General features: G+C 35.3%; 1 protein-coding gene across 3 annotated transcripts in view; it reads left to right on the top strand.

The window, feature by feature from the left end:
• LOC134855210 (probable serine/threonine-protein kinase DDB_G0282963) overlaps positions 1-21,605 on the top strand; it is a 514,793-nt gene extending 493,188 nt beyond the window's left edge. For all 3 annotated transcript variants that reach the window (XM_063871667.1, XM_063871668.1, XM_063871666.1), the window contains 17 exons: positions 702-1,783; positions 2,193-2,442; positions 4,811-5,521; positions 6,084-6,231; positions 6,769-7,941; positions 8,450-8,757; positions 9,000-9,308; positions 10,431-10,645; positions 11,136-11,319; positions 11,686-11,835; positions 13,059-13,162; positions 13,760-14,009; positions 14,742-14,885; positions 15,799-15,968; positions 16,496-16,622; positions 16,991-17,176; positions 20,925-21,605. In XM_063871667.1, the coding sequence (XP_063727737.1) occupies positions 702-1,783; positions 2,193-2,442; positions 4,811-5,521; positions 6,084-6,231; positions 6,769-7,941; positions 8,450-8,757; positions 9,000-9,308; positions 10,431-10,645; positions 11,136-11,319; positions 11,686-11,835; positions 13,059-13,162; positions 13,760-14,009; positions 14,742-14,885; positions 15,799-15,968; positions 16,496-16,622; positions 16,991-17,176; positions 20,925-21,134 (5,721 nt within the window). In that variant the 3' untranslated portion in view covers positions 21,135-21,605. The remainder of the gene's footprint in view (positions 1-701; positions 1,784-2,192; positions 2,443-4,810; positions 5,522-6,083; positions 6,232-6,768; positions 7,942-8,449; positions 8,758-8,999; positions 9,309-10,430; positions 10,646-11,135; positions 11,320-11,685; positions 11,836-13,058; positions 13,163-13,759; positions 14,010-14,741; positions 14,886-15,798; positions 15,969-16,495; positions 16,623-16,990; positions 17,177-20,924) is intronic.
• Positions 21,606-21,805: the final 200 nt, after the last annotated feature.

The raw sequence follows: 21,805 nt of genomic DNA, 5'->3' as shown, positions 1-21,805 counted from the left end.
CATCACATTATGTACAAAAAACGATATTAATTTGAAGAACTTAATAATTTGAAAAACTTTTATTTGTAGTTTTTATGAATATGGTTGGAACATTTTTTCCCCACTTTTCTTGGCTTTGGAGTTTCCTCCTCGAATGTTCCAAATTTTGAAATTCTGCACAGGATTTTTTCAAGAATGCAGGTAATGGCTAATCCCTTGTTTTAAACTAAGCTGAAATTTAGATATTACTGTTGCTGTCGCTTTGATTTCACACTTGGCATTATATGTGAAATATAAATCAGCAGATATTTTTCATAAAATGAAACAATATTGAGGATTATTTGGACTGGTTTAAGATACGCACACAAAAGAAATGTTTCAAATATGACGGATTTCATTCGGATTCTGATTAAAAATTGAATAGTGCGCTCCTGCTAAAGCTGCAATCAATTATGAAATATTCACGCAGATGACGTTTTTTATCAAATGCTCTTCTAGCAAAAAGCAAATACTATATTTGTCCATTTTTAATGACATTTATTGAAAAGAGCGCAAGTCAATTTAGAAATTTCTGAAAATTTTTTATGAGAACAGTATGCAGTATTTGTAATTGTGAAATTATACACTTAGTTGTAAAATTTATTGAAAAAAAAGTTATCCAGCTTATTAGAATTCGTTTGAAAATGTCGACCAAAAAGTGTAGTGGTCTTTGTTTTTTACAGGCATTGCAGCTTTCGAGTTTAAACAACGCGAAGATTACGTCAAATAATTCAGAAAATTCGAAAAGTGACCCAAAAAATGCAAATGATTCTCAATTTTCGCAACCATTTGCAACTAATTCTGCTGTAGTTAATAAAAACGGAACCAATACTGCAAAGTGTGTCAGTGAGTCGCCATCAAATTTTACAGTCGAAAATTCAGCTATTGGTTCTACAAATAATACTGTTGTCAATATGCTTGAAAGTCAACAAGAGATGGCGCTAGAGTCGAATTTAAATTTGCTCGCTAATTCACAGAATAAACAACAAATATCGGGCCAGATATCAACGAATTCGTGTCATCGACATCATAGACGTCGCCACGAGCATCATAACTCAGCGCAACGACAGCAACATCGGCATAATAATCATAGCCATCATCATAGTATAAGAAATACGAACGAAAATCAAGGAATCGGAATCGAATTTGCAACTCCTGAAACTTCGAATTTCGATTTGCAATTGCAATCCCAGAGTGCAGTTATGAGTCATCAAGTTATGAGCAGTACAACTCAGAATGTGATGAATGGCGGAAATGATTTCAGATCAGTTTCGAGGCAAAAGCGAACTCAGAATTCGGATTTGACGCGAGCTAATTCGGAGCATAGAAAACATCATCGCCATCATAATCACTCGGAAAGTGCTTCGGCAGTTGCGACAGCCGGCGGATCATCGCGAGGCATTACAGGATCGTCGCAACGCAACTCCGGTTACAGTGGAAGTAGTATCAGTACTCATTATATATCGAATAATCAACAGAGTTATACTTGTGCGAATAAAACCTCGACTTCTAGTAATGCTGTATCTGCAAATAATATTGCAAATGGAACTTCGCATATAAAGCAAGGAAGTGTTTCGAAGCAATCGAGTGGTCGATTTTTACGAAGTGGTTGTTTTGGAGGTTGTAGCATGCAGAATAAAAACTGCAGCGGGTGTGTGCAAGATACGAAACAAGATGCAATGTCTTCTGGAGGTCAAGGGTCAAGTGCAAGAGGTCAAGAGGGCTCGTTACTGGAAATTGGAAGTGGCGGATTGCATAGTCATCGGTAAGATCAGTTTTGTGCAATTTTGCAGCCTCGTTCAGGTTTTGATATCGGTTCACCGTCTACGATAGATAATTTTAAGCTCTTTCCATTTTTAGTACCCCAACTCCTGAACCTATTAACAAGAATTATAGGTTCAGGAGGAAGATTTTTCTTCAATGAGAGATATAATTAAAAGATTGAAAAGATATAATTATATTTAACCACGAAATTTTGAAATTTGTCTCCAAAGCTTCGCTTCTAAAAAAGTTACTTAATTTTTTGAGTTTTGAATGTTAAAATTGGGCCTTGATGCGGTAGTTGTTGGTGGTTTATGTTTTAAAACATGGTTTCATTTACTGTAACAACTATTTTTAGTTGACTTTTTACTTAACGAAAGACAATAAAGAGTAAGTAGTAACTTTGCTGATAGGCGGCCGCATCAACATCACCATCACAGATGCAATAAACACAGAAAACAACCTCAACACTCAAATCACACTCAGACTCAGCTCCAGCAGTCAGCAATCAACAACCATGCCCCACTCATGGATGAAGCTACAAGGGAGATCATTGGGAGAAGTCTCATGGCTAGTAGTAGCTCTGGATTGGTTCCAGGAAATGTTGCTAGTGGACATTCACCGCAGCAAAATGCAACAGTAAACCAGCTGCAGCAGAACCAGGTGAATATGCTGGGGTTCATAGACGAGTTTGAAGATAAAATATTGCGTGGATAAAAGTTCAATTATGTCTCTTGGCAATATCCTTTTCAGTCAATGAAGCAAAGTCCATATGATGCCCAAAACTAGTTTTTGACGAAAAATTTATATTCTTTTCAGCGTTGTTTTCTGACCTATTAAAAACTCAAGATCTCGGACAGGGGCAGCTTTTTCAATAACTATAAAATTCAATGGAGGTAATAATCAAAGGAGAGTTTGGATTTTCTTGGGATTTTTTCATGTTATATGTTAGTAGAATATGAGTTTGGAAACTGTTAACGCTTGCGATTAGCAAGAGTTATCAAGTCGGAATATACACTTTTTTCGTTCCTGAAAATACACTTTTTATGCTTCATTCCTGATCGAAAAAAATTCTTTATGCTTCATTCCTGATCGAAAAAAATTCCTGATCTAGTTCTTAGGATAGTTTTTTGTTCAAAGTTTTTTTATGACAGCAATTATTTTTTCGGTTCTACGTGAAGTTAATCAAATTTCGTCGGCTGAGTTGCCATTTGTTTTTTTTTGAATTTTCATTAATTGCCGTCGATTGTCTCTGAACGTGTTTTCCGCATAGAGAACATGATTCCAGACAACATTTTCAATTTTTCTAGTTGTGGTTTTTTGAAGTTTTTTTTGTGGACTTAGTTTTTTCGTTTTCCGTCTGCTAGCTTGCACTGATATTTTAATGGTATATCGCAAGTGATGCGAAGCTCTCCATTTTTGTTGTAGGTACAAGATGCAGAGCATGGAATATCTTGTTCTGATTAAATAGCTAGAAATGTCAAAATATTTTCCAGACTGTTTCGATTGTTTGGTAGTACCTTGAACATGGGCATACTTTTTTGAATTCTTTTATCATTGTTCATTACACAACAAAAACATTCAACACTTAATCGGATATTTAAAAACTTGACCGAATTCAACTCATAAGAAACAATTTATTCAAAAATGCAAATTGAACAATTTCCCAGTCTTTCTCGTCCAATTCAGCTCTTCAGCTAATTAGTGTTTCAGAGTCGATGAACGTAGTTCAGACTCTTATACAGGTCGCGATGATTTTTTTTTGTTTTTTTTTTTCAGATAAAGTCTTAAATTTCTTTAGAGAACTGATCCGGGACAATCGTAATTTAACTATTCAGTTAAATTTGCCTGAGAACATTGAATTGAGTTAAGTTTTTCAATGCTGCTAAAACTTACTTGCTAGAATTATTAAGAATAGCAAAAAAAATAATATTTTACAATTTTTTGTATTAAGTTCACAAATTACTTCTGTAAAACGTTGTTAACAGTCAGTGACATCAACAGTGAATTTTTTCCCACAATTTGTCGTTGCCACATACAACTCGTTTAAAAAAGATAAACAGTTCAACTATGGTATACTAGTGGACATTATACCCAAATATAGGTTCTTAGTCCCTAAAATGTTTATTTAGCAGGACCATTTTAGACATTACTTTCCATGAATCTGAAAAAAAAATCATGAGATAAAAGCAAATTTTCTCAGACACACCTATGCAAATATCAATTTTGGTTTTTAATGTTTGCCAGTTTCTTCTAGATCTAAAAGCTCTAATTTTTTTTATATTCATTTTTTTTCAACGGTGTGATATTGGATGAAACAGCCGAGCTTAGCAAATATTACACTAAACAAGTTTCTTAGTCCCTAAAATGTTTATTTAGCAGGACCATTTTAGACATTACTTTCCATGAATCTGAAAAAAAATTCATGAGATAAAAGCAAATTTTCTCAGACACACCTATGCAAATATCAATTTTGGTTTTTAATGTTTGCCAGTTTCTTCTAGATCTAAAAGCTCTATTTTTTTTTATATTCATTTTTTTTCAACGGTGTGATATTGGATGAAACAGCCGAGCTTAGCAAATATTACACTAAACATTTCGCATCGCCTGAACAAAATGACTTATTCTAGCCTAATTGCGAAAACACGTATTGCAGATTGTGAAAATTGATATTTTGGACCCGAAGTAACCTGGTACGTCCTTGAAATCAAATACTGATTTTTTGTTTTACTGAGAACATTGGTTGCTATGAACATTTGCTTTCGGTCGATGTAAAGTTTGTTTTAGAGGAAATCTATGTTGTTCAAAAATGCCCTTGAAAATAGGCGTTGTTAAGAGAAGAAACCTAAATTTGCGTTTAGTTTTGTCTGCTAGGGTATTACCGATAGTTCAGATACATGATCTTGGAGTTTCAACTACCTTCTGAGCAAAACTGAACCACTGCTATAATAAAAGATCATAAAACTTTAATTATACTAATATGTGTTCAATATACTAGTCTAGGCGCAATAAACGTGGAAATTTGTTTCAGCCATGTCATCGACATTTTCCCCAAAATGTCATTGGCGAACAGCAAAAACAATCAACTCACAGAAAACACACTCAACAATGCTCTCATGAAAGCTCGAACTCAAAGCCTCCAATTGGAAATAGTGTTCTTGGAATGAATAACACAGCATCGATGACCCGAAAAGCAGCGCCTCCGGTTCCGAGGACTCAAGTACCTTTCTCTCAGAACTCATTCGAAAGCGCGGTATCCGCAAATCCCCAGAATGTAAATGAATTACCCAAACCTCAAAATGTAGTTGCCTTGGAAAATAGAATCTCAGGAAAAAGTAGAGCCCATATGCCTTTACCAGTACCACTGGAACAAACCGGGGTTCCCGGGAACTTCTCTGCCGGTCCTGGAAACGCTTCCCAAAATACGATAACAACCCCTCCTTTTTCGAATTATGCAGTAAATGGAAGCACACCGAGTCCCATAGCAAATAACAAAAGCAGTTCGCCATTGTTTGCTGCGGGTAACAAAAATGGACAATTGGGTCTAAGAGGTGATATCGGGTCCCCATGTGATAATAACGGGCCTTCTCAGCAAGGTTTTGGACATTTGGGATCTCCGAATCCGTTTCAAACTACGACACATGTTAGTGTGCCCAATAGTAGGAAAATGAGAAGACAAGGCAGTGATTCTTCGAATCAGTTTTCGACGGGTGACGAGAAGAGAACGAATAATCAAAACAGGGTACGTTTTTGTTAGTTTTCATTTTCATCTTTTCATTTTCAAAACATTTTTTTCAGTTCAACTTTTTAAACTTAACTCAGTATTCATTTAACCCTTCAGAATTTGGCCCATTAATTGTCCGTTCTTTCTGCCATGCTGTTAATTTTTGGAACGGGTGAAAAAAAAACTGTTCAAGCTCTTGTATTGACTGATAATAATTTGCTCTACTCAGAACTTGCGATTTAACTGCAAACTTCAGATGTAAAATTCAACTAGAAATAGTGGCTGTTCTACCGTTTTGCTCCACCTGCAGCTTTTGCGATTTGTTTTTGGTGATCCAACTGCCATGAAGTCTGCACGCAAAGTCGCGTTGCCCAATTGCAAACATATTTGCTCTTCATCTACAACTCTCTGAAAAGTATCTGTAAAATTGGTGTTTATGTGTGGTGGGGGGGGGGGGGGAGCGGAAGTAACTAAGGTACTTTTTCTCTTACATTCTCCCCAAGATATAAATATCAATTTTACGGCTTAGTTGTTGATTTTACGAAGTTGTATATTAAGACAAAATTACTCATCTTTTCAGCCTGAACAAGTGCAAACGAGGCAGGTTAACAAGCTTCACGTGAACAGCAATAAACACGAGGAAAGAGTTGCTCCATTCAATGGACAGAGAAGTGCAACTCCTCATTTGGACCCGACTACCTACTCACACCACAACAGCAGACAACACGGTGAGTCCATGGGCTTAAAAGTTTCCAATTGGGGCTCTTTTTCATTTCCCGCACCTCTAACGAGCAGCAATTTTAATCTCAAAAGGCAGAAAACTACCTATGCTTTTATAGAGCATAAATATTTACTAGGGATCCATCTATAATTTAGATACCCAACTATTATACTTAGACCTTGCCATGTTTTACGCTTGAGTAGTTCTATTCTAACAATGACTGCACATCATTTATCTAGAATTCTCCTTTTCAAGCGAAAGCTAAATTGGGGCTAGAGGTGGTCAAGTTTTCGACGCATTTTCTTCTCGATGTTTGGGGGAAATCTGAGTTTGATCGACCTACCAAAAAGTCTAAATTTTCAAAATATTTAAAACTCGCCCATCGCTGAATTTTTTGATTACCACAACAGTAATAATTCAGATTTATCAGAAAGTCAATTTAAAACAATTTAGGAAGATTTTGGGAAAGGTTCATCAGAATTGACAAAACTAAATCAATGTCTCGTTATGAACTTTTGGGTACATTTTTAAAAATATATTTTAGAATTCAATCCTCGTCAAGCTCGCCAAATTGACAACTTCAGTAATTTTAACAATGCGAACTGTCAACCTGTAAACCTCACAAATGTATCTCGCTTCCAACTAACAAACAATTTCAACCTTTCGTCTGACAATCTTATCTGCAGTGCAAGAAACAATCAGAATTCGAACGACAATTTTAACGCTCAATTCGAAAACGATTTCGAAAATTGTTCAAAAAATGAAAACTCCAAATCGCAGTTAGTACCGTTTAGAAACTGCAAATCTCATACCGATTTGTTTTCGGATTCAAATTTTATTTCTGAAGTTCAATTTGAAACTGAACATTATAACAGCGATTATTATGAAAATTTAAGAAATGCAACAAGTTTGTCAACTGATGCCCTATACGAAAATACAAATAATACTCCGAAGCTTGAAGATTGTCAAAAATATCCATGTGAACCAAATGTGAACTCTAGAAACCCGTTCGAAAATGCAGATTATTGTCAGCGGTTTTCGCGCGGAAGTCGTGACTTTATTAATGAAAATCAAAATCTTCGGGAAAAATCTGCAAGTAACATAAGTGTCGACTCTTTAGAAAATGCGCCTAAAATTAGAACCAATAACTATAATTCGAATACAAAGCAAGATAGTGAAACTTATGAAACACTAACTAATTACACGAGCTCGATGCTCTACGAGAACAGAAAACACAGTTTTCCAGAAACGCTCGTTAAGCCGAACATCTCATTTGTTCAACCAATTAAGAAAAATGTTCACGAAAATAGAAGAAGTTTTCAAGAAAGCAGGAAAAGTTTCCACGAAATTGACAGTAAAGATGATGAGGTTTCATTAATGGGGAGAATTTACGACGACGTTGCAAATACAAGTGATGAAGAAGAAAAGAATTTGATGGAAAATTTGGAAAATCTTTCGGGCGAGGAAGAAATTATCGACGATGAAAACGAAGATTTGTTAGAAACTGAAACTGATTTGATGTTAAATGAAGACGAAGATTGTTCAGAAAACAACAATGATATCGATGACGATAACGTGGAAAGTATTTATAATGAGAATGAGAGCGAGATCGAAGATCGTTTGAGTTTGCTGGAGGCGAGTTTGGAAGTTGGGGGTGGTAATGAGTATGAAAACACGACGATGTCATCGGAATGTCGCGAAAGTGTTTATTCGATAGGTGAGTTAGTGAAAGTCGTTTGATGGAAATAAAAAGTTTCCCGCGCTTGGGTTTGTATTTCCAAGGTAAATTATTGAAGATTATTTTGAAAAAAGTTAGATGCAGTAGATGATTCAGGGGCAGTTAGTGGACGCAACTATGTTCTTCTCAGGTATTCGACATTTTGACCTCCGAAAGATTCCACCTTTGGAAAAATTTTATAACATGATTTTTACCCGACCACTTCAAGTTTGGATAAACGCGCCTTCGTCGCCAATGAACACCAACTTTCAGACATAGCACGCGCAGAAAAAACTTGAGTTGCAAAAATTCTGGGCAAAAGACGTTTTTTATAGTGTTTGGAGAAGGAATGGGAAAATCAATTTGGTCGACCATAAAAATCCGCCCCTCCCCCTCGAAACAAAGACAATAGATTTGCGCCTGATAGTTATATTGGATATCGGGTCCGATCAAATAAAATTTTAAATATGCCTGAGTATGAATTATGAAATCTTTGTTTTCATTTTAGGTGCTAAATTCACTCCTCCCGCCTCGCGTGATATCCTAGCCGACTCGAAGTTAAACCGAAGAATCAATTCAAGGTCATCAAATTCACCAGCGCGACCTCCAAAGGGGTCAAATCTAGAAATGACCGAATCTGCAAATCACAGTAACTTCAGTGGTAATAGTCAGTCGCAACATAACCCATCTAGTAGTGGTTTGATCATGGGTGGAGTTGGGAATATAAAGAGGAATTTGGATGAAGGTTTCTCACAAGAATCACTATCGAGCCCAGTGACGAATAGGAAAAACATGAATGCTGCTTTTTCGTCAAAGGTAAAATATTAAGGTTGTTTGTGTCTTAAAGTTTGATAATGATTGCATGCAATGGGGTACTAAGGTCTCGAATTACTGGTGTCTTTGTCTTTAATGTGATCAAAAAACTTCCATTTTAAGGTTATGTTGTTTATTTACTAGGAAAAGGTCCAACATACGAGATTTTAAAGCCTTTAGATTGCGAAGCAGAATCTTAGCCTTTTCACCACCGCTCCCCACGTTTCAAACTCTTGCATATTTAGGAGAGTATGCTTTCGACGCCTTCTGATTGCAGCGAACAGTCTAGATCGATCCAACTATCGAACAACCAGCTCTCAAAACAATCTTACACTTATGATTCAATCAACTTCCAATATCACAAATTCCCATCGACAATTGACAATACTGTGTATACGATAGAGAGTGAATCCTTAATAAGCGGCAATCTGGACAATGAAATGGGCGAGGGGAGTTTTACGAGGGGAGATAATAGGACTGGCGCAGGAATGGGCGCTGATTTGCAGAATATATATGATCAGCCGTGCAGCGAACAGGAATACTTGCTGTACGAGGTACGACAACGGTTTTTTGTTCCGACCACTAAAAGTGGGGAGGGACTTTGCCTTTTTTATTTTAGTTTTTAACATCTTTTAAGAGTGGATGAGCATCGCGATGATTATTAAATTATGAACATGATTGGATATCTAGCGATGTCATATCACGAGATCAGACCTCAATACGCGGTTAACTTTCCGTATGTATGAACTCAAAGAAACGGAAAACAGAAAAAAAAGAACTAAGTATAAAAAACAGTTGAATTCGAGAGCGATAAAAGAGTAGTAAGGACTTACTACTCTTTTATCGCTCTCGAATTCAACTGTTTTTTATACTTAGTTCTTTTTTTCTGTTTTCCGTTTCTTTGAGTTCATTGACTCTTTTCGAGCTATCGACTGGCTATGTTTCTTATTTTCACGCAAAATCAGATAAAACAATTATAATCAGAGTGTATTGAGTCATATATCATAATATAGCTCGTTCAGTTGTGATTCGAACTACATTAAAGTTTTCCCAGCATCGAGAAAAAACACAAGTCTAGACAGTAACATTCCTTAGATAAGCGGGTTTTTGAAGCTTCATTTAACGCGTCCTTCGCATTAAAAGTTAAAAAAATTCTCAAAAAAAATTGAAAAAAAAACGAGGATTTTCATATGTAGGTCTTGAGGTTCTTTGAATTGTTTTTTTTTTTCAGGAAAAATTTAAAGTTTGGTAACCTTCAAATCTAATTTTTTGCGTTTGGACTTTTGATTTCTCCTATGCTTAGATAATTTCATTTGTTTACTCTCAAAAGTGTAAAGGTCACAAAAAAATGATCGAGTTCTAGTTTCGAAAGTCGGTTTTACTTTTAAGATTTTCCAGCGGAATATAAAAATTTACATGTCGCTCCAGTGTTTTATCTAAATTGGATTAATTTTTATTTCAAAAAAGGCCAATCATAAATTGTTTCTGAAATTCGAAAAACTTTAAAGGAATATTTTTTTCTTTAAAAATTGAAATTCTTAAATATTTTTTCTTTTTCATTGCGTTAATTTTTGTTCTTGTCTGTAAAAACTGTAGTCGATGTCGATTATGCAATATATAGATGCTGTGCTATCTATCGGCTATCTTGTTCAAAATAAAATGAAAGCTCTGCTTAGACCTACAACGATTACGACGATCCAGATTCAAGCGATGCAACTTGCACTAAGCGTCATCAAGCCTTCTATGAGAACAATTCAATTCTAAGTGGAAATGATCTAAATGAACCGAAAAACTTTCCAGTTGTGATTCCAGAAACAGAACATAGAACTGTGAATCCATTTGACATTGGGCTTCCTGTTGGTGTCATACAAGAATCAATATTCAACCCAAGGTAGATATATCCAATTAGCTGATAGGTTTCGAAGTTTTTTTTAAATCAAAGACATCAAATCCATATTAAAGAAGTTTTTCTGATGTTTCGATACTGAAGAATATTTTAAATAGTTTCAAAAAATTTGAAAATAATTTTCAATTACAATTATTTTCACAATTCTTTTAGTTCGTATTTGCGTTTTTTTATTAATACTTGATTGGAATCCTGATAGATAGTTTTTCTTTCTTTTAGCGGCAGGTTGGAACTACAATTTGCTTTCTAATTAAAATGTTGATAGAACAAGAAAACTGCATTTGCTAAACGCCTAACATTTAATGTTTATTGGCCCTGTAGAAGCATTGCTAGAAATACCCTCCGTTTGCTTGCTTCTAGTGGAAGTATGGAGCCAATTGTTGACACAGTGAACAAAAGTTTCACCGGTATAAGGACGAAGATGGGTGGAGTTTTTTTTTTGTAGCCCTAATTCTCAGTTTTTGCTTGCTTTTAGCGGTAGCCTGGATTCTAACAATCGTAGTCTGACGAATAATCAACAGACGAACAGTAGTCAGAATGATCCTGCTCTTCCCTTTTCTCGAGGAGTGAGCGGGTCAGGGGCTACTCTGGACCTGGCCAGAAAGAGCGGGCTGTTTAAGAAGAAACAGACCACCTCTGATGTGATGAAATGGACTAAGGTTAATACTGAAAACGGTGGACCAAGTTCCAAAAATAAACTTGTTTTTCAATATTAACAGTCGGACAATATTAACCCTCTGGACAATTTTTCAGATTGTTCAGAGGAATAGAAAGATTAGCTTTTGAGCAACAAAAACTTTCAATTAATCATGAAAATTTCTTGAAATATTTAGAGGAGCTTTACTGTGATGTATTTCTATTTCTTTTCTTCGAAGTTTGAAGGTTCTAAAATTAATTATGCCGAACTCGTTTATTCGTGGATATTTTGAAATAAAATATTGCTAAGCCTTATTATTGTTTAAAAATATTGCAAATAAATATTGCTAAATTATTTACTAGGTTTTGAATCAACTTTTAATATTTAGGATGTGATTCGGGAACCACTAATTGCAGACAAGAGATTCAAAAAGGAAGCAGTCGACTGTTTCAAATTGGTGCAGCAATACATGGGAGATAGAAAGCACAACACAAATACCAACTCAAATCGTGGTCCGAACTCAGAGGAAGACTTGCAGGTGATGATGTTTAATGAACGTTCGTACTGAAAGTTTATGTTCCAGAATGGTGCTTGGAGCGGTTTTTTTTATTCAGTCTATTTTTGCGATTAACAAAAATAATTTATGCCCATTGAAGATATTGACTCCCTGAAATCAAGTAAAAAAAGATATTTTACATCCGATCTTTTTTTGCAAAGTTTTGGGAGTTTTAAAATTGCCAATTTGACCATGCTCTGGACTAATTTATAAGCGCTTTGTAGATTTTATCCATAATTCTGAAAGAGTAACGCGAATTATTATGCTTGGCGAATTCTACCGCTCAACAAAATCGTTCAAAGTTTGAATTAAGGCTAGCTAATTGGTCATAATGATTTCGAATGACTCAAATTTTCATACTTGATCTGTGATATTGTCCATAATTTATAGTTTTTCAATAATTTTTTCAACCAAAAACTATTCGATTTGAATTAAGGAGCAGTCGGAACATTCAGTGCTTTGCCCTGATATACGAGCATTCTTGTTGCATTGTTGCACATTCTGTGATGTATTTAACGATTTCATATTCTATGATATATTTATCGAGAAAGTACGAGCTCGTGTTGGAGTTTGCAAAGTCCATTAGTACCAACTTTCTTTTTTTCAACCTAAGTCGCAAATAGAAGTTCTACTTCTGGAAGCATTTTTGAATCGGTAGGCTGCAGTAGCAGTGTGATATCATATGTGCTTTGACATTTGATTAGTAAAAAATTAACAAAGCTGATACATTTTAAATTCAAACAGCTTCAATCAATCAGTTTCAAACAGCAGTACAATGATGAAAAGCTCGATCTCAGAAATTTTCCAACTAAATGTATCTCGCAATTTTTTTTTAATGAATAATTTATACATCATTTGGCTTTCTGCTTTCCGATTTATTACATGCAAAATTGTGTATTTTTGTATGCGGTGTTACTTTTGCTGCATCTAATTGGCAATTTATTAGCATATGCAGCTGCCTTATTGGTGGCTAGTTTTCGGGGTCTTCAATCATCCGTATCTGACGAGGTTAGTGCGTGAGACCCAAATTTGCTACATCTCAGATTCGAATTCGACACAAAGCCGAACTTTTGCTAATTCGAGGCTTTCTTTCCCTATTTCACTTGATAGAACTGTTTTTTGGTCGTGTTCCCGCAAGTAAATCGCTAAGCGCAGCTTCGCCTCTCTGTTCAAATGTTAATTTAGCGTTTGAAAATCTATTGCAGATTTTGTGTGCAGTGGAGTTGGCTGTGAAGGGGTGGGAGATTGTGCAGTTGAGAGATGAGCTGATTCTACAAGTGTGCAAACAGAGCATTGACAACTCCAGACAGTGAGTATATAACGAACATTTGGAAATTGAACATTTACCACAGTTTCCTCGCAGAAATAGATCCGGTTCACAAATTTGCGCTTTAGATTGATACCTAAATAGATTCTCCTTCAAAATTTTTGAGGCCGTTTGTAACAAAAGCATCAAATACGTGAAAATTTTCAACTAAACAACGTCTTTTAAACTATACACAACTGAAAGATATTCGATATAACTTTTTTTTCGATGTTTTGATTATTAGACTATGATTGGCCATAAAAGTTGTGAAGTTGGCAACTGAGTGTTTAAATGATTATGCGTTTTTTTTCAATAAAAAATTATGCGTTGTTTTTCGAAAGGAATTTTTGATAAAAAAGAGAAAGCACAATTTTTTACACCACAATGGCTCGAAATGGGGAAGATTGCATGCAAAATTCAGATGTTTGAGCATTTTTTTTTTGATAATATTGCTATTTGCCAAATCTTTTATTCCTCTAGAATCGATGTGGGTAGAAGAGATTTTGTTTTGCTTGAAGTTTCAAAGTTGAATTCCAACATGCCCTATCGCGCTAATATTCAACTAAGTTAAAAAATATCTGAGTTTAAATTCATTTTTAGGTCAAGTGTGAAGCAAGGTTGGGAACTGCTCGCCATCTTCCTTTCCTTTTTCGCCCCTTCGGATAGAATTGTGAAATATCTGGAACACTTCTTGATCGAGTTCACATTGGAAGACGACAACGATGAAGAAAGGGAGAGCGGAGGGGCTGGGGATCGAAAAGGGGAGGATTCAGTTCTGGGTTTGTTGTCGGAGGGGGATGGCGGTCAGTTGGACGAAGATGTTTTGGGAATCACCACTACACTTGAAAAGGTCAATAAAAGAAACGTTTTGAAGTTAAAAACCTAGTTTTAAAGGAGTGAAATAAATTTTGGGCTCAAAATTTCTCGTTCACTCAACGGCATTAATATGTACATTAGCTGTACATCACGAGAACTCTTGAAAAATTAAAAAAGAGCCATTTTCAGGCGTTTTACTATTTGGTTTTGCTTAAAATTCATTCAGATTTGAGTTTTTTTGCGGTACTGCGATGAGAGCTAGGTAAATCCTTTTTGCAAATCTATAAAATTAACATGGCTAAAACTGAATTTTCAGATTCCAAGGAAAAAATATGAGTTCAAAAAATGAGTTCGAAATGTTGGTAGTGTTCAAAATAGGGCTCATGAGTAAATTTATTTGTAGGATCGAATGTTTTTATCATACTTTTGTTTTCAGCTGTGTTTTATTCCAAGTACTGTGCTTTTTGGTCTTTTCTCTGACGTTTTGATGGTTTTAGCGGTCGAATATTGGAATAAAAACATCCAATAAAAATAAAGATCAAATAGAAATTTTATGCGATACTTTTAAATGAAATTTTGTTCGATTCCATCAGAATTCCGACTTAAGGAATTTTCAAAATAATGCGGAATCCAACAAAAGTTATGCGGATTCCAGGGAAAATATAGGGACAATGCATGCGGAATCCAAACCAATTCCAAAGTAACGAGCTTGGTGTCGTAATGGTCACTGTTTGTTTTCAACAGAGTTCACTATTTTTGTTTTCAGTTGTGTTCAATTCCGTGCAAGAAGTATGCAGTGCACTGTTGGAAACAGATGAAGAGAATGAGAAGGATTAAAGCACTGGAGGATAACTCCACTCAGATGATGAGGAGTAAAAGACCGACTGTGGAGGAGGTGGTGGCTGCCAGGGTCAGTAAAACACGCTTTCAGCTAATTGGGAAACTATTTTTTTCTATTGTCAATTTGTTGCTTCGTACCAGTTTCAGACCCCTCGAGAAAAAATCAAAATTGATGTAGTGGGAAGATTGTTCGCCAATTTTTTTTCCCACAGTTATAGACTTGAGAAGTAAACTGAATTGAGGTACCGATGAGTGTAACGGATAATAAGATAGTGTGTAATTATGTTCAAAATCTCATTTTGTCGAGAATTTAGTGCTTTGTGGGTTGATGGACAATTGCGCAACATCATGGTTCTAGGGTAACTAACATACAATATACGAGTAGCTGCTAAGGTATTTAAGGGATTATAGGGTAACAGTGAATAGGCACTAAGTCTTGCGTGAGGGGAAGGTTTTTACTCTTGCAAAAATCAAAAGTACTGCAACCAGGTACTAGAATTTTTCCCCTAATTGACTTTGTTTACACGATGATTTTCATGGAATTGGTGGGCATCTGAAAATCAGCTTTTTTGGATATGTTTGGAGCATATATACTTTTCCAATGCCCTTATGATTTACGCGAGCGTAGCCTAGCGATAGTACGATGCAACTTAATTCTAACCTAAGTCGCAAATCAACCTAAGTCGCTAAGTTGGAAGGCTGCATTAGCAGTAGCAGCTCAAAATCATTCTAAATTTAAGCGAGACAAGCTAATTTGTTTTAAAAGATATTAAAAGACGCTAAATTCATCAATAACTTGTAATCAGTCGCAAGTCTAGATGATTTTCAGCGGTAGATTTTAAAGTTGATTATGTGTGGATTTAAATTTTAAATATTATTGAATCTAAATATTTACAAGGAATTAAACCGGCAGTTGGAACATGCAGAGCTCTGCTATGACGACTTGTTTTCCTTCTCAAATTCATTAATCTATCGTGTTTCAGAATGGCCTACACCAACAGCCTGTATTTGGATCCTGTCTGTGCGACCTCATACAGGCTCAGAAAGAGAGTGAGATTAAGAGTATCAACTCACTGGACATCCCTTGGATACTACATGCACTTATCTCTCAGATTGTAACCAGGAAGGGACATCTACAAGAGGGCATTCTGAGGTCAGTGATGGCTCTTGTACCCCCCCCCCCTCACATGTATTGTTTAATATAATAACTACTGTACGTTAATATTTCAAATTTTTGATCACCTGTGGCAGTTTTCATCAAAAGTGGCTTAGTTACACCCTAAATACAAACAGATCATAAAATCAATGATTACAACGTAAATTATAAAACATCTATATCACGGGGGGGGGGGGGGGTAGGTAGTTAGAAACGTAGGTAGCTAGCTAAGACAAAGGTGGGTAATTTTGGTTGTATTTCTTATCTTCCAGTGCTGCCGTTGTCGTTCAGACATTGCGCTTAGTCTGAAGTTCTGATGGTATAAAATAGTTCATGTACTTTTTTGAATATTTCATCATAATGAATATTTGTTTGTAAGTCTATCATGAGAAGAACTTAGAAAAATATTGAGGTAATGTAGCCAGGAAATAGTTTTTTAGTCATGTATATTATGGTATTGTTATTTCATTAAACGTAAACGTTTGTATTTAAAACATCAATTCAATGTTGAATATCCCTTTCAGAGTGTCGGGTGATGCAGAGCAGAGCCAGAAACTGAAAGTGGCCCTCAATTCACAGCCGGCCTCAAATCCTCCCTCTCTCGACAACCACAAGTTCTGGCAACACTACGACACAAACGTGCTAGCCAGAGTAAATTCAATATGGTTATCTTTTCTTTTCCTAAGCTTTTGGTTTTAAATCGTGATGAAGGAAATTGAATTTATTATTTAACAAGATTTGTGGACGAATAATCTTCTTTCTGTTCTTAATTTTACTGCAGTTTTGCTTAAAATTTTTGATGAAAGTTTGCTATATTCTTGGCCTTTTCCGATAACAAATCAGTAAATTTTATTTTGAATTTTTGCATTGAGAACTCATGCGATGAATGGCTCCCTAAAACATGTTCACTGATTCGTTAAAGAACGTGTTTGCTTTACTTTTTGGAATTTGCGAAAAACTGGTCGTAATTATTTTTTGTTCTTGCTGCCATATTATGCTGTCATATTGTGTCTATTTAGGTTCTGAAGCAGTGGCTGCGACAACTAGACGAACCCCTCATTCCAATGCACTGCTACTCCCAATTCATCAACAGTGTCAGCAGTAATAGTAACGAGAGTGACATCACCTCAGGAGTGGTGCAATTGGCAGAACAGCTCAATGAGCCGAACAGAAGTGTGCTGCAATATCTAATAGCATTCTTGCAGGTAATTAAATCTCAGCCGAAGTCGCAAACCTGAGCGAGAACGGCCGACCAATCATATGAACTAAGTGGCCTGTCGCGATTCGAACTTTCATCAATGAAGGAGTTTCAACCCATCGTCGCTTTCGCGTAATGTTTCTTCGTTCTTTATACCCGAAGACTTTTCTACCTTGAAACTTTATCGTAGATTTTTTTCTTGAAGACCTAATGGAATTTTGCTAGCTAGCGTAGTGTTATAACACGATTGTACTTTCTTGCTGTAACCCAACTCGCGTAAAAATTAGCTCATTTTGATGGCAAAACTACTATTTGTGATATGTTCCAACAGGTGGCAGATTGAAATTAAGTAGCTGATCGCTCTTTGTTTTTATTTCGAACAGTATTTATAGTCTTTTAGACAAAAGAAATATGAACTTTGATTTTTTGAATGGAATTTCATCTGACAAAGTAATGTATTTACAAAAACTATCTTAGTAGCATGTAAAATTAATTTAAAATAAAATGACTGTATTATGCACTGTAGTTCTCAATTTTAATACATGCACTACTCAAATAGTTCTCAAAATTGCCAGCTATTGTAACATATCACCAAAATATGGAAGAGATGACAGGGCCTTAGACTGGTAAACGCCAGTTTTTGATTATGGTAATGGAGAGTTTTTCAATTTTGAGAGCATTTTGTGTCTTTTTTGTTGCCTCTTTGGAGCTATTTAATGCTGTTTGTTTTGCTTGTGTTCGCCATGTGCAGCTTCGTATCTCTGTGTTAATGTATTTTTGGAGGGTCGAGCTTGTTTTTTTTCAAGTTTAAGTTAAATGCCCGAAGTGTTTTTAAGAGTAATGAATGTAGTGAAGACTCTTATATAGGGCTTGGTGATTTCTTTTGTTTGTTTGTTTTCCGAAAAAAATCTGAAAATCTGTTCAAACTTAATTTTAATTTTTCGAGGTTTGATTTGTGATTTTTTTAAAAAGTTCATTGCGTTTCCATTGTTAAAAGGAAGGAAAACTCCACTATTGAACATCAAAAGTGTAAAAGTCACAAAAACCGTGATCGACTTCTAGTTTCGAACATGGAGTTTAATTATCAGATTTCCCAGCGAAATACAAATTTTACCTTTTGATCCAGATTTCTCAAATTGGATTATTTTTATGGAAAAATTGTCAATAATAAATTGTTCAAGGAGCTGTAAAGTATCTATTTTTTCGGCTTTCGAAAGTTCAGAGTTTTTAAAAACAATTCAGTTTTTGTTGTTTTCTTGCGTTTGTTGACTATTTTCCATGTCTCTGTTGGCTATGTGTGAGCGAACTAGGAGGTTAATAAATTGAATCACTAATTATTATTTGTTTCACTGGTTGCTCGCCCCTAACTCGAACTAAACTTAGTCTAACTGTTGTATTATAAGGTGATTACACAAGCAGAGCGTTAAGCGATTTTACAGGTCTACTTTTTGCAACCTAAGTCACAAATGTGAGTTCTATTTTTGATTTGTGACAGTTTTTGCAGCAGGCAGCATGGGTAGTATTAGCCTATGTCTTGCGTTCGAATAATAAAAAGTTAACTGTTGTTGCATTTTAGTTCAATTGATCCGATAAATGCTGTTTGTTTGTTACATTTGTACAAAAACCAAAACTCCATTGCAGAAATTTTTCAACTTATTATTTCGAAAACTTTTGAAACGCATAATTTATACACACTTCGAGTTTACAATTTCCATTTAATTGCGTGCAAAGTTTCCTCAATTTGTTGCTTGCAGAGTTATTATTGTTGCATTAGTTTATATTCAGTTTTTTGCTGCATTGCTCTAACAGTTTATTAGCGTCGGTTGCTGCTTTATTGGTCGCAGATGTAGGCAAATTTCCAAGGAAGCGTATCGCAGATTTGAGGATGCGAGAGTCCAAATCTCGAGATCGGAAGTTTAAATTTGTTACATGGCAAAAAAAATTTTGTTCAAGGCTTATTTTTACCTTTCTTATTTCACCTTTTAGAGATGTTTTTTGTCGTTTTTTTGTTGCCTGTGTTTGCGAAGTGCAGCTTTGCCACTCGAGTAAAGTTTTTATTCAATATTTTTTATTTCCCTGCCTGGCTTTCTTTTTGTATGCTTTGCTCCCTAGTTGCTTTTCATGTTGCCTAGTTGCTTTGCTCATAGTTGCCTATTTTAAGTTCAACGTCTGGAGCACACTCGTATTGCGGTCATTTACCAAATTAACAGTAAGTGCTCGAATTTGATTAAGTTCAGTTAATATTCATTTGCTCTAAGGAATGCAAATTATGCTCTCCAATAACTAAAGTGAAAATGACACGAGATTGGCGTATATCTTCAAAAGTGGTTTTTGATTTTGAAATATCCCGTTGATCCTTCTTGCTCACATTTGGGGTAGTTTCATCAAAAAAGTGTCATTCTTAAAATGTGTCAGTATCTCCTTTGAGATCAGTGCCAATACCAGCGAAATAAAAAAAATACGTTGATCTGTTTTTGCTCATATTGGGTTAGTTCCATCAAAAAAGTGTCAATCATTAGTTATTTTTGAAAATCAAAGAAGTTTAAGCCATATTTTTTTTGAGAATATTTTAGAAAATTTTAGTCGTTTTTTTTTCGGTATTCTCAAGCAGCACTTTTTCAATAGTCTGTTGGCCCCAATTGAAAGTGGCTATTATTCCCAGATGAAAGAATTTCGATCATCTATTGATCGAATAAGCAGCGCATTTTCCATAAGTGCAACATTTTTTACCTTTTTTCGGATTTTCTCAGCGCGATAGAAATTGGAGAAACATTGATTTTTCTTACAATAACATATCAAGTAGTGCTTATGATTTGGTTATGCTCCAAATTGATCCTCGTTCCGTGCATATAGATTCGCTTAAGTCATCAAAGGTTTGCTTTTGCTTCTGTTTATTATGGTTTACCCTTGCGATAGCAAGGGTAATGCAATCGGGTACTGCACTTTTTTCTGCACCGTAAACAACTTTGTCTACAGATATCAGCATGCATGCAGTAAACTTCAGCACTTCACAGGTTTTAGCATGCATGCAGTCGGCTTAGTTTCTGTTTTGTTTTTACCATCCAACTAAATAGTCTATTTGAATTTAAGTTTTTTAACAATATAGTTGCTTTTAGTGTTCTGATTTACCTCTGCTGTTTCTCTGTAATTTTTTCAACCTTGACATCGTATATATTTCTTTTTTGTTTTCGTTTTCGATTAAAAGTTTTATTCTGCCCAATTAATTTCCGTCTATATTTTATCGGCTTAGTGACCTAATTTCGAGTTGTTTCAAGGGATTGAACAAAATGTTAAACATCTTAATAGAAATTGTAATTCAAATTTTTCATGACAACGATTTTTTCCTTGCCTTGTTTTTTTTTCTTTTTTTTTCGGGTTGATAGATTTTGGTTTATTATATATCGGCCTCATATTACGTCCTTTGACTAGCGAAAAAAGTGTGCGTGTGTGTGTGTTTGCGTGTCTGTGTTTTGAGGGCGAGGGGGGGCGTAATAACTTCTTATTAGTCTTAACTTTTTTTTCTTCATTTTTTTGACTTCGTTTTTTTTTGGGCTTTCTAGTTTTCGGGCTATATTAAATCGTGTTAGCTGTCTCATGTTGGTTCAATAAACGGCCAATTAATGTTTTCTGTTTGTTTGTTTTGAGGGCGAGGGGGACTTTTCATAAGTGTTAAATCTTGTTGATTTTTTTTCGGCTTAAAAGCTTTCTGCCAAGGTATTTGTTAACGCTTGGTTAATTATCATTTTTTTTTTCAGGTGATCGTGGACGAGTCTGAGTCCAACAAAATGACCAGTCGCAACATTGCTCTTGTCATAGCGCCCAACTGTCTCTGGTCTCAATCCAGGGACCCCCAGACCTTATTGCAGAATTCACAGTGCGAGGCAGCTGTCATCCAGGCACTGATTGAGTCTATGGCCAGCACTAAGGAGATTAAGGATGATATTCTGCAAAACTTCAGCATCTGAACTCAGCAACTCCAGCAAAAAACGGGAGTTGTTGGATGACACATGGAGCTTAAAGAGCGTTTTTGTGCGTTTTGAGTTTCAGCTTCTATGCAGAAGAAGTAAGGAAGAGCTATTTTGCAATAATTTAGTCGGGAAGCTTCTTAGCTGGAATCGAGCCTCAATTATGATGATCGGATAAACAACGCAGTGCTCATATTGTATTGTAGAAAAACGAAAAAGATAAACGGCGAAGAGAATTTTTGAACAAAATGTCCCTATGAAAAATAAAAACATAATAAACTTCCAATTTTCATAAAATTCGAAACATTGAATAAAACTTAATTCTTGATTTCAAATTTTAAATAATTGTTCATTAAATCGATAATAACTCGCGGAGATTAATTTCAATGCTAATTTTTAATTTGTAAGATTTGAGTTCATTAACTGGTGCAGATTTGTACAACAATTTGTAATTTACTAACAAATATACTACATAGCTTTAGATGAATAACAAATCAGGTAATTTACTTTTTAAAATTAAAAAAAGAAGTGTTCTCGACTGATTTGATTTTCTAAAACTGAATGTTTCAGTAGAAAAGGTAGATGTGTACGAATATTGAAGCATTATAGCAAATCAACAAATCATAATAGATCGAAAAACATCGAACTTTCAAAGTTCTAACTATTATGCT

This window comes from Symsagittifera roscoffensis, chromosome 10, assembly GCF_963678635.1.
Source record: "Symsagittifera roscoffensis chromosome 10, txSymRosc1.1, whole genome shotgun sequence".
Lineage (NCBI taxonomy): Eukaryota > Metazoa > Xenacoelomorpha > Acoela > Convolutidae > Symsagittifera > Symsagittifera roscoffensis.
This window is presented reverse-complemented; position numbering and strand designations above follow the sequence as displayed.